The sequence below is a fragment of the Nelumbo lutea genome, chromosome 7 (assembly GCF_056320005.1).
Source record: "Nelumbo lutea isolate HS-2025 chromosome 7, American lotus-T2T, whole genome shotgun sequence".
NCBI classification, from domain to species: Eukaryota; Viridiplantae; Streptophyta; class Magnoliopsida; order Proteales; family Nelumbonaceae; genus Nelumbo; species Nelumbo lutea.
The window spans coordinates 29465497-29478485 of NC_142690.1; the positions used below are offsets into that span (position 1 = coordinate 29465497).

The window sequence follows — 12989 nt, forward strand, 5'->3', positions numbered from 1 at the left end:
GAGATGTTGAATAAATTAATTTTGATGAAGAATGAATGCTTGTAGAATTAGAGAGAGAGAGAGAGAGAACCCAAATTCACAAAATGTAGAATGCCTGGAACCACTCTAGGATTCATTGTTCTTAGGATAAGCTATATGAACTCAACAAAAAAAAAAAAAAACTCAATTTATTCATTTCTCCATTTTTTGTACTTTAGGCACCCGCATACTATAAGAGTAGTGAATCTTACACCATTAGTGAACATATCACCCAATTGTTGATTTGAATTGATGTAATTATTACAATCTATCTCCTTTCAAGTTTCTCTCTGATTAAGTGAGTGTTTATCGACTTCAATGTGCTTTGTTATCTCATGTAACACAAGATTATGGGCTATGTTAATAGCAGCCTCATTGTCACAGTAGAGTGACATGGGTATAGGTGTAGGCAAGTGTAAACAGCCAACATATTTAGTAATCAGGGGTGTTTTAGTCTTTTATCTTTTATTTTATTGTAATGTAATTAGTCTCTTTTAATTTTTGTGGTCCATACTTAATTAGGGACATAGTTGTCATTGTATTGGATTTAGTAAAGTATAAATAGTTGGCTGACTGGGTTGGGGAGACATTCTTTTCTCTCCAGTCAACAGTTCTCTCTTCTATTCTCTCGAGTTTTCTTCTTCAGTTCTTCTTGGAATATACCCAATGTAGCTGTGTTTCCCTTCTACTTCTGGACAGAGTAGGAAGTCTGAACCATTATTACATGGTATCAGAGCATTGGAGAGTTCTCTAAACTTGTCCGGAGAAGGTTGTGATCTCATCTAGGGCAAGCTGTGACATTTTCCTGATTTTTCTTCCCTTCTATCTGGGCGATGACCTGAAATTACACAGGTGGGGGTGATTTAATTTTGGGCCTCTTGTTTGATTAATTTCTGTCACATTGCGTGACAGATTTGGTGCTAGTGTGGTGGTTTAATTTTTCACTCTACTGGTAGTCACCAAGAGGGGTTCTGTTTAATGGTGGATGTGATGTGTTACAAGTTGGTTGTAATCATATTTCTCTATGAATATTTTCTGCGTGTGAGCTGGACAGCTTTATGTTCTTGGTGATTAGTCTGATGTGATGCAGTAGTGTGGGTATAATAATCCTAGTAAGTGTGGTTTGTGAATTGTTAGTGAAGTAAAGCTGCAGGTTGCCAATGGGTTGATTGTGTAGTGGTGACAGCATTATGGCAACATCAGGAAATAGTGATCAGAAGTCAAGTGTGGTGATTTCACCTGATTATGCTAATGTGCAAATGACATCTATTAAGCTGAATGGTGAGAATCATATGCTATGGGCCAAGTCAGTAGAGGTTTTTCGAGAGCCAAGGGTATGGTAAAGTATGTGAAAGATGACAAGCCATCAGCTGAATGGGCCAGGAATAGTGATGTTGGAACAAGAAAATGCCTTGATTATGACGTGGTTGTGGAACAGTATAGAGCCCAAAATTGGAGTGAATTTTACAAGAAGGGAACCAAAGTCTTGAGGACTATTATGCTAGTATGAGGCCTTCACCTCTGATATTAAGATTCAGAAACAACAGTAGGAGCATCTGGATGTTACACAGTTTCTCTTGGGATTGAAGCAAGAATATGAACATGTCCGGACACAGATATTGGATAGTTCATCCCTTCCCTCTCTTGAGGAGGTGTGACGAGATACAGTTACTACTTTTGATAGGTCTACTTTAGGTGTGACGAGAGGAGGAGTTCATGGTGGCAGGAATGGAGGTTGTGGAGCCAGAGGACATGGTGGAAATGGTGGTTTCTTACATTCTGGTGGTATTGGAGGTGGTTTCTCGTCTGGTCATGGTGGTATCATAGTTTTCAAGGCACCTAGATGTGGCTAGGTGACCACAAGGGGCCTAGGTGCCTAGGCGACACCTAGGCAATGAAATATGAGAAATAGGAAATCCATAAATCCTTACCCCTCCTGAGATAGTGAATACCAAATAGTGAATAGGTCATTAACTATTAAATACTAAATAGTAATTAGTAAAATAAATATGAAATTCTGAATCTAACTATGCTATCCAACCTAAGGACTTTAGGCCAATTAGTTTGGTAGCTAGCATTTACAAAATCCTGTCTAAGGTGTTGTCTTTGAGGCTTAAAGCAATTCTCCCATCCTTAATAAGCCAAGCACAAGGAGCCTTTGTACAAGGGAAACAGATAGCAGATCAGATCCTAATTGCTAAAGAGTGCGTGGAGGATATGAGAAGATCTAAAAGAAAAGGCTTTATCTGTAAGTTGGATTTAGAAAAGGCCTATGATTTGGTGGACTGGCACTTTTTGGTAGAAGTATTGAGAAAATGTGGATTTGGGAATAAGTGGTGTAGTTGGATTTATGGATGTATCAGTTCCTGCCATTACTCCGTCTTGGTTAATGGAATGGTGAAGGACTTCTTCCCATCTTGTAGAGGTATTAGGCAAGGGGACCCTCTATCACCCTTCCTCTTCACTCTAATAGCAGAGATGCTTAGTAGAATCATCTCAAAAGCTGATAGAGAAGATGTGATCAAAGGGTGGAGAATAGGGAGGGGTGGTATTCCGATCACCCATCTCCAATTTGCAGATGATATTCTGATTTTCTGTGACGGGGATGATATTGAGAGAGTGAAGAACCTCAAGGATTTTGTTAGAAGCTTTGAGAGGTTGTCGAATTTGAGTGTCAACTTCGAAAAGAGTTGTGTAGCTGGTGTTAACTTGGAGGATAGGGAGGTGGAATTTATAGCAAGAAGTTTAGGTTTTTCTATCTCATCCTGGCCTATGACCTACTTGGGGATTCCGTTAGGGGCAAACCCTAGGGAGAGTAGCTTTTGGTGTCCAGTGGTAGAGAGGTTCCAAAAGAAGTTAACTTCGTGGAGGAAAAACTACTTATCCTTGGGGGGTAGAATCACGTTGATAAGAGCCACACTTGCTAACTTACCAACCTATTTCCTGTCTGTGTTTAGGATACCACCTAGGGAAGCTAAGAAGCTAGAGAAGCTGATAAGAGACTTTCTGTGGATGTCGGGGAAAAGCAAAAAGGATCACTTGATAAAATGGGAGGTGGTTTGCCGGAATAAACAGGAAGGGGATTTGGGGATAGGGAATTTGATTAAAAAAAATAAAGCATTGTTGGGGAAGTGGCTATGGAGGTGGCCAATGGAGAGAGAGAGAGAGACTTTGGCATGAGGTGGTGGGTAGTATTCATGGCCGCTCAGAAAACGGATGGGATGCTAGAGTATCACGGCGGTCAACCTTGGCAACACCTTGGAAAGCTATTCATGGCATTCTCACAGAGACCTTGATGTCTGGAATGGTTTAGCCCTTTTGTAAAGATGTCCGCTAGTTGGTCTTTAGAGCTGATGTATGGAGTGCATACTTCGCCTGTGATGATTTTCTCTCTGATAAGGTGCTTGTCAACTTCAATGTGCTTTGTTCTATCATGCAGTACCGGGTTGGCAGCGATACTTATAGCTACCTTGTTGTCACAGAGCAGAGTCATGGGTTTACTAACTGGAAAACCCAACTCTCCCAATAAATTCCTTATCCACATACCTTTGGCTACTCCGTGTGCCATTGCACGGTACTCAGCTTCAGCACTGGACCTAGCTACCATGGTTTGCTTCTTACTCCTCCAAGTAACAAGGTTCCCTCCTACAAAGGTGCAGTAACCACTAGTAGACCTTCTGTCACTTTGAGATCCAGCCCAATCCGCATCTGTGTAAATTTCAACTCTCAAATGTCCATGTTTCTGGAATAATAAGCCAGCCCCGGGAACTTCTTAAGATACCACAGTATTCTCTCCGTTGCTTCAAGATGAGTGGACCTAGGTGCATGCATGAACTGGCTGAGGACACCAACAACATATGCTATGTCTGGACGAGTCATAGAGAGGTACAACAATCTCCCTACAAGCCTCTGAAATTGCTTCACATCCTTAAGAGTTTCACCTTGGCTGTCACTTAACTTGTGGTTGGGGTCAATGGGAGAGTCAACTGGTTTAGCCCCAATCTTTCCAGTGTCCTTAAGAAAATCTAGGACATATTTCCTTTGGGAGATGAAGATACCCTTTTTTGATCGAGCAACATCAATTCCAAGGAAGTATTTTGCGGGTCCTAGATCTTTCACTTCAAACTGAGTGGCAAGAAAGTCCTTCAAACTTTGAATTTCATCCTTTCAGTCACTAGTAACAATTATGTCATCCACATATACTATTAGGGCAGCCATTTTACCTTCTACTCTTTGTACAAGCAGTGTGTGATCTGACTGACATTGCTTGTATCCCCTCTGCTGAACTGCAGTATGAAATCTGCTGAACCAAGCTCTTGGAGATTGCTTCAGCCCATATAAAGACTTCTTCAACTTGCACACCTTTTGTTCACTTCCTTGAGCCAAAAAACCGAGGGGTTGAACCATATAAACTTCCTCTTCAAGGTCACCATTCAAGAAGGCATTCTTGATGTCAAGCTGATGTAGATCCCAATTCAGATTGGCAGCAAGAGAAAAAAGGACTGTAATAGAGTTCATTTTGGCAACAGGGGCAAAGGTTTCAGCATAATCAACCCCATACACTTGAGTGAAACCCTTTGCCACTAAACGAGCTTTATACCTCTCCACAGTTCCATCAGCCCCATGCTTAACAGTGAACACCCATTTACATCCAACTGGATCCTTTCCCTTAGGGAGATCAATAAGTTCCCACGTGCCATTCTTATGAAGAGTATCAATTTCTTCCTTCATGGCCTTCGTCCATTCTAGAACTAAGAGAGCTTCTGCCACATTCTTGGGAATAGGGATACTGTCAATGGAGGTAAGAAAAGCACGAAATGAATGTGAGATTTTCTCATAGGAAACAAAGTTGGAAATGGGGTGTTTAGTGGTGCACGACCTAACACCTTTCCTATGGGCAATGGGAAGGTCAAGATCATTTGCAACAGGGAGGTTGGGAGTCAAGTTACCTGAGTGAGTATGATCTTCCCCCAAGGAATTTGATGCCATTTGAGGTACGGCTTTTGGATTCTCCACAGCACTTGAACCTGGTTGGCCTTTACGACGACGAGAAAAAAGGAGGCAGTTGAACCAGTTTCTCCTCATGCCTACACTCCCCCTGAGGAGAAACAGGAAAGAAGGGCTCATCCTCAAAAAAGGTAACATCCATGGAGATATAGAATTTCCGAGAAACAGGATCAAAGCAATGATACCCTTTCTGACTCTATAGCATGAAGGCCAGCCGTATTCTCCAGCATATAGAGTCCATCAACCATATGTCCCCTACCAATCGTCCTCCCCGAGGCTAGACCCTGAATCACACAATAGGAAGGGAAAAAGGTCACAGAACAGTTTAAGGAATTTGTAACACTACTGACTAAAAACAAATTCATAGGGAATTTTGGAACATGAAGAACATTAGAAAGAGTAAGGCCGAGGGGAAGAGAGAGAGTTCCTTGACCAGCTATGGAAGTGTAATCCATCAGCTAGTCTCACTTTATCTCTTTCGGAAAGAGGGTGATAAGTTTGAAAGTAAGAAGACATACCAGTCATGTGTTTTGATGCTCTAGAATCAATGATCCATGGAGAGTCAAGGTCGTGAGAAGCAACATGGAAAGTTGTGGTAGGATTACCTGATGTTGATGCAAAAGAGGTGGTGGGAGGAGCATCCATCTGGCGAATAGCTCTACCATAAAGGTCCAAATGGTCATAGAAGGAGTTTACAATATCCTCCCTTGGGTCAGATCCAGAGTAGCTATGTTGGCCATGTGGTGTTTGAGTCGCAGTAGAAGTGGAGGGCTGATTCTCCCGAGTAACCATATTGGCCATGTGGTGTTTCTTGGTACCTTGTTGCCAGGGTCTTCTAATTACATCTGAGCCTTGCTTCTTAAGTGCCCACTTTGGTTTACCATGGAGATCCAACAAGTATCTTTGGTTTGCCGGGGCTTCTGACAATTAGTGCACCACAATTTTTCCTTATCTTCTGCTTTCTTCTGGAGATCCCCTCTCTTAGAAGAAGGACCACCATAGTAGAGGAACCCCCCTTTGCCGTCAAACACAATTGCATCCCCTCCGATGCTGTTCATTAAGTTTCTTTTGCTCTCTTCAGACTGGACAAGAGCATAAACCTCCTGAATTGAAGGAAGATCCTTAGAACTTAGAATTTGTACTCTGATGGATTCATAGATAGGATTGAGACCATGTAAAAAGGCAAACACCCTTTGTTGTGAGACAAGTTTCTTGTACAATTTTGCATCTTCATCACACTTCCAATCAATATTCTGGTAATGGTCCAACTCCTTCCAAACAATTGTCAAGTCAGAGTAATAAACTGATAAACTCCTCTCCTCCTGTTTACAAGTAGATGAAGCTGCTTGCAGTTGATAAATCTTGGCATAGTGTCGAAATTCAGAATATGTGGATTTTGCCTGTTCCCAAATCTCATTTGCAGTTTCAGCCCACATGAAGTTCTTCCTTATTTGTGGTTGCATGGAGATCAAAAGCCAAGACATAACCATGTTGTTCTCCTGATCCCATCTATCATGTTCCGCATTTCCAGAAGTTGGTTCTTTGATTCTTCCATTTATGTAGCCTATTTTTCCCCTTGCTGTTATGTATAGCTTGATCCCCCTTGACCACTCTAGGTAGTTTAACCCATCAAGAGGAACAACAGCTATAGGGAAGGATAGGTCATTGTTCTCACTCATTCCATTCAGCATTGTGGAGATTCCGGATATAGCTGAATCTTCACTATTCATGATTCTAGGTTTAGAAGTACACAAAACCAAAGGCACACTGCCTTACAGAGCTGCTACAATCCACAACTAGGCACTTGCAGATTTTCGGTTTCACAGGGAACCAAGCACAAACACTGCAGCAGCAGTACTAGGTTGTATGACCTACACTGTGTAGGAGTCCACAGAACAATATACGAACTGCACTTGCAGTGTAACCAGGTCTGAATGACCTTCAGTCTTACAACTTTAATACAGCTTCTCAGCTGAAAAAAAAAAAAACTCAGTAGGAACAGCAATATGAGTGGTGGTTCACCACACCTAATCGGCTGATATCCACTTTCCAGGGCAGCCGAACAGTCACTTAGGGTCTAGGGTTCATAAACAGTTCCTTAGAGAGCAGAATAGAGCAACACACAATCGGAGGAAAGGGGACAGTCCCTACTCAGATTTTGGGACATCAACAGTCGTACAAGAAGAGAACCATAAACAGAAAAAAAAATCAGTTCAGTACCTAGGTCACCTGAACTGTGAATAGGCAGTACAGTCAAGGACTCGAACTTCTCTTCAAATCAGAACCTTCCTTCGTACATCTGGGATGGTTTTCTACAGTCTTCTTAGCCGAGCAACTCCAGTTACCAGCACCTAAGGCTGAAGGATGAAGGAAGAAGAAGAAAAAACTTGTAGCAGAACCCTTTTCTGCACTAGGAAGTTGAATAGTCAGCTTTCTTGTAGCAGAACCCTACTCGGCAGTGGAGACTAGCAGCAGCACTAGAGAATACTTCCTCTTCCTTGTCTTCGAGCATCAGGACTAAGCTTCTACGCAGCAGTGGAGAGAGACCTCGGCTGGTTGTTTTCCAGGCCTGGACGGTCCTGCTCTGATACCATGTTGAGCAGGAGAAGGAGAAGAAGAAAGGAAGAAGAAGAAGAAGAAGAAGAAGAAGAAGAAGAAGAAGAGGCAACTGAGTTGAGGCCTCAAAAAGTATTGCTTCAGTCGAGTGAAGCATTGTATTTATACTATACTGGCTGTACAACACAATAGAACTGAAAATTTACAAAAATACCCCTGCGGGTACTAAACCTGTGTACAGTACATATAATACACCTGTCAACAAACACCTTTGACATTCTACAAAAGAGATCTTTTTTGGGCCTCTCACCTTCCTGGTGTATTCTTTACAGGTTACATGGTGAGGACTGTCACCATATACTAATATCTTGTTCATTTACTACAGAGTTATGGGAGTGGCTCTTTTCATTGTTTGGGTGCAGGTTGGTTAGGCCAGCAGATGCAAGCTTGTTCTTTGATCCTGCTTTCTTCCCTTGGCGGCACAGAAAAGGAATAATTATGTGGAGGTGTGCAAAAGCAGCGCTGATTTGGTCTGTGTGGGAAGAAAGGAATGCCAGAATTTCCCAAGAGAAGGAGAGAAGCCCAGAAGAGATGAAGGACTGCATTCTAAATAGGGTGATCTTATGGCTAAAATCACTGGATTTATTCCATCAATTCTCATTCAATGATGTGTGGAGGAATTGGTTAGCAGTGGCTAATTGCTCATCCAAAAAAACTAAAGTGAGCATGGCTTGGGAACCCCCTCCTGAAAGATTCTTGAAGCTGAATTTTAATGGGAGCAGTCTTGGTAATCCTGGTCCATCAGGGGTGGGAGGGGTACTGAGGAATGAGAGTGGGAATGTAGTCCTTATTTTCTCAGGACCCATAGGAGTTGGAAACTCTACTAGGGCGGAACTTGCTGCCGCTATCCAGGGAGTACAATTAGCAGTGCAGATAGGTGTGGAACAAATGATAATAGAAGGGGACTCCAAGGTAGTAGTGGGCTGGCTACAAAATCTGGAATCTGTTGTGTGGTGTTTTAAGAATGAAATTAAAAAGTTCAACTGCTAATAAGAAGCTTGACTGTAAGAATACAATGGGTGGGGCAGTCAGCAAACTCTATGGCTGATGGTCTTGCAAAGCAAGGGGTAAATAGGGAAAGTTTGTATAGGGCTCAATTGTAGACTGAATCTGTCTTCTATCTTTTGTCTTTATTCTTACTGGTAGGAGAGGACGCAACTCGTGCCTCTCCAAAGGAAACTTGTAACTGCACTAGTTTTTATTAATGAAACTGATCCTTTTTAATTATCAAAAAAAATCTGAATCTAACTATTTCAATTTGAAGTTTTAATTGTATGTAGGTATGCAGCTTACCTCAAGTCATTTGTCAAATTGTGCAAATGTGCATGTGGTTCTTGCTTCAAGTATGAAGAAAAATAGAATAAATAGAGTTAGAACTTATGCAGCAGAAAAGTTAGAATAAAAAGCAAAAGTAAAAAAAATGAAGAAAATTGGGGGTGTTGCCCCTATTTGGGTGCAAGAAGACGGGGTGATGTCCCTGTTTCAGACCAAGAAAGCAAAGAGAAAATTGCTAAAATGAAATAACAAAAGGGAGCAGAAATGAAGGCGGAGGAACCCCTCTTTCAGACTACTTTTGAGGAGAAAATTGATGAAAAAATGCAAGGAAATGAAGAAGAAAAGAAGGGGTATACCACCCTTAAGGAGAAAAAAATGTGAAACTTTTGCAGGTAATAAATGAATAAAAAGGGGGGAAGAGATCCTCTTTCAGAACACCTTTGAAGATAAAAATGTAAGTGCAGTTCCTACAAGAGAGATCACAGCAGATTTAGGGTGTGTCTAATGTCTCAACGACACCAAGAAGAGGCTATTTATAAAGGATGTAAAAGGACACTTCTGTCCTTATAATACAATAAGTAATGCACAAGGTAAAAAGAATGATACAACATGAAAGCAAAACTACAATTCAGCCCTCACTGTCTTTGTCTCTACACTCCCCCTCAAACTGATGTAGTGGCACCACCATCAGTTTGTCCATTAGAAAGGAATGTTGAGCCCTAGTCATAGCCTTTGTGAAAATGTTTTCCAGTTAAAGAGTAGAGGATATACAAGGCAATGAAATACTGCCAGCAGTAAGGAGATCTCTTATAAATTGACAATCCGCTTAAATTGCTTTGTCCTTTCATGGAAGACAGAATTAGAAGCAATTGATTGCACTTAGATTGTCAACCGATAAAAGAACAGGGGAGGAATGAGCAATAATAAGATCATTTAGGAGTTACTGAAACCAAATAATCTCACTACACACTAAGGACATGGCTCTATATTCTGCTTCAGTGGATGACTTGGAAACAGTCTATTGCTTCTTACATTTCCAAGATATAAGAGAATCACCAAGAAATATGCGCTACCCAGTGGTAGATCTTCTAGTATATGGACAATCAGCCCAGTCGGCGTCTGCATAAGCCAGAGAGTTGAAGTGATGAGGTGGATGGGAAGAACACACCATAGGAAATTGTCCCTTGGATATATCTAATGATATGATGTACAACTGTCATGTGAGGTTGACGTGCACCATATACAAATTGACTTACAATCTGGACTGCATATAAGATGTTTGGGCATGTCATTGTGAGGTATATAAGACTGCCCACAAGCTGACGATACAAGGTGGCATCTTCTAAAAGAGGGCCATCATCCTTGCTTAACTTCAAGTTGACTTCTAGAGGGGTATTTCTGCTGATTAAGGAAGTAGCTGCCAGAATTGTGTTGTACTTCCAAGCCCAAGAAATATGTAACTGGTCCCAGATCTTTCATCTTAAAGGATTGGCTAAGAAGGTGCTTGAGCTTATGAATACAATCCTAATCATCTCTAGTGATGAGAATATCATCAACGTATAAGAGCAACAAGGTACTACCCTGAGAATGTTGTAATGTAAAGAGAGAATAATATGAGGAGCTCTGAATGAATCCAGCATCAGTGATCACAGATCTAAACCTTTCAAACCAGACATGAGGGGCTTGTTTAAGGCCATAAAAGGGATTTCTTGAGTCTACAAAATAGGTGGGGCTCATCACAGTAACCAAGAGGAGGTTTCATTTACACAACCTCCTTCAAATCCCCATGCAAGAAAGCATTCTGTACATCCATTTGGTGAACAAGCCAATTCTTGATTGCAGAGATTGCCAGAAGGAGAGGAATTGTTGCCATATTAGCTACCAGGGCAAATGTCTCTCATAGTCTATCCCATAACCACAAAATTATCATTATCATTATTATCAAGTTTTTAAATGACATGTTCCATCTTTTTTTGGGGGGAGGGGTGGTAAAGAAAGAATGGGTTCCATATGTAGACCTTGGAACCCACCCTTGAACTGATCTGACAAGGTAGGTTCCGATTCTAGAAACCTGGCAAGTTTGGTTCCAGGTTTTGCCAAACCGAACTGAACAGACTCATGCTCACCCTGAGTGGGCACGGGTGACTCTTTGAAGGCAGAACTATTAGCAATTGTCCAAGTTTTGAGAATAGTCAAATCACTAACTTCAAGAAGATAATAGTAGAAAGGGATTCCAAAATTGTGATAGCCTGGTTCACAAACATTAGTCAAGCAATATCTCAGTTCAGGCACATCTAAGGGAAATTAAACTTTTGATAGGGAACCAAAGGCAAGAACAGTTTTGGATCCCTTGTATCATCTTGATCACGTCCCCCTCTCAAGCTGTTTGGATCTCAAGGCCCCAGATCAGATGATATTAAGTGAAAAGGGTTATAGAGCAACTAAATGAGGGAGAATTCTAAAATGACCTGATGCAATTGAAATGAAGGCCAAAAACATGAAATGAAACGTGATGTAATTGAAACAAAGGTCAAAATGATGAAATGAGACCTGATGCAATGGAAAGGTAGATCATTGGATCTTGTGAGAGATAGAGTTCATATTTAAAATATTTAAATCAAGCTACCATTTTGTTGTAATGAAATGACATGATTTCATTTCTACCCTACCAACAATGAAACTATAGAAGTACACTTCTAACCTCTCAGTGTTAAACATTTACCCAATTTTAACATTGCCTTCTTTATTTCTGTTACTTTTCTCATTTCAAGGACCATATTTTATCATTTACCACTTCCCTGCACATGCCTTCCACATGTTGGGCCCATCTAGTCTTCTGATAGATTCTAGTTAGCCTTTTTTTTCCTGCATTAGTACTGTTGTTTTCCATTTTATCAATGATTCCTTCAGGACTAGAAACAATGACAAACAAATATTAAAGGAGTTATCATATTCTGCTGATGCAGGTTGATGTTGGAGACTTCCTGCGCTTCAAATCATGTGTTCTCTACACAGAACTTCACAACCCAGAGCAGCCTCTCATCAATATTGAAGTTGTAGCTCATGTTACAAGACCAGAACTCAGATCTAGTGAGGTGAACTCCTGAAAAACCTAGTCCAGTGTCTACCTATTTACAAGTTCTTTCAGATCCTCGTTTAGCTTGGAATCATCCCGTAATGTCTTGTGTTTCTCTGGGTTTGTGTGCAAAACAGGTATCAAATACATTCCACTTCACATTCACTGTGCATCCTGATGCGATGAAAAATGGATTGAAGATTCGGAATGTTGTTCCAGCAACAGAAGAGGAGGCACGGCGGGTGCTTGAACGCATGGACGCTGAGAACTCATAATTTGTTTAGCCATGAGTAAATTACTTTTGCTAGGGAAGACAAGATAAAGAGAAATTAGAACATCTTGAAGATTTATTATGTAGCAAGATAGCATTATCTTACCTTGAGATATTAAAATGAACTATAGCTTGACCCGATTTCAGGATTGGAAACTTAATGGCATCATGTACAAGTTGCAAAATGTCATCAATGCATTGTATATCCTGTCATTCTTAGTTGAATCCTCTAGGATTCTCTTAATTACTGGGCTAATCACAGATACCAGGTTAACTCCATATACAAGTCCCACATGGCAGGCTTATGCGGCATTTCATGATTGGCCCAGTACCTGAGTTGTACAAATCAGCAGCTCAATCTATTATAATGGTTGTTCTGATGTATGTGTATGGTACTGTTTATGTTTATTGAATAAATGTTTGTAATTTATTTGTTGGTAAATTCGAGAAATGCAATAATTGCAACCGTTTATGACAACTGGGTGCCATTAGGCACCACTTCAGCATAACAGTGAATAAATGACTTGCCATTTGTGGAAGTATCAAAAAATAACTTCTACAAACGGTTGGCAAGCACATAAACCAAAGTTCACTTTTTACATTTTCGATGTATGTAGAAGAACAAGAGAGAGTGTTGGAATAATGTTAGAATAACTTAGTTACAGTTGATAGGGCCTGTTTGTCTAATTAAAGTGTTTTTTTTTCATTTTTTATTTTTATTATGTT

The 12989-nt window shown here is 40.7% G+C and overlaps 1 protein-coding gene across 2 annotated transcripts in view; it reads left to right on the forward strand.

The window, feature by feature from the left end:
• The window catches only part of LOC148845920 (acyl-coenzyme A thioesterase 2, chloroplastic-like), a 39022-nt gene extending 26317 nt beyond the window's left edge, over positions 1–12705 (forward strand). For both annotated transcript variants that reach the window (XM_088956244.1, XM_088956245.1), the window contains exons 4-5: positions 11883–12011; positions 12130–12705. In XM_088956244.1, the coding sequence (XP_088812370.1) occupies positions 11883–12011; positions 12130–12267 (267 nt within the window). In that variant the 3' untranslated portion in view covers positions 12268–12705. The remainder of the gene's footprint in view (positions 1–11882; positions 12012–12129) is intronic.
• Positions 12706–12989: the final 284 nt, after the last annotated feature.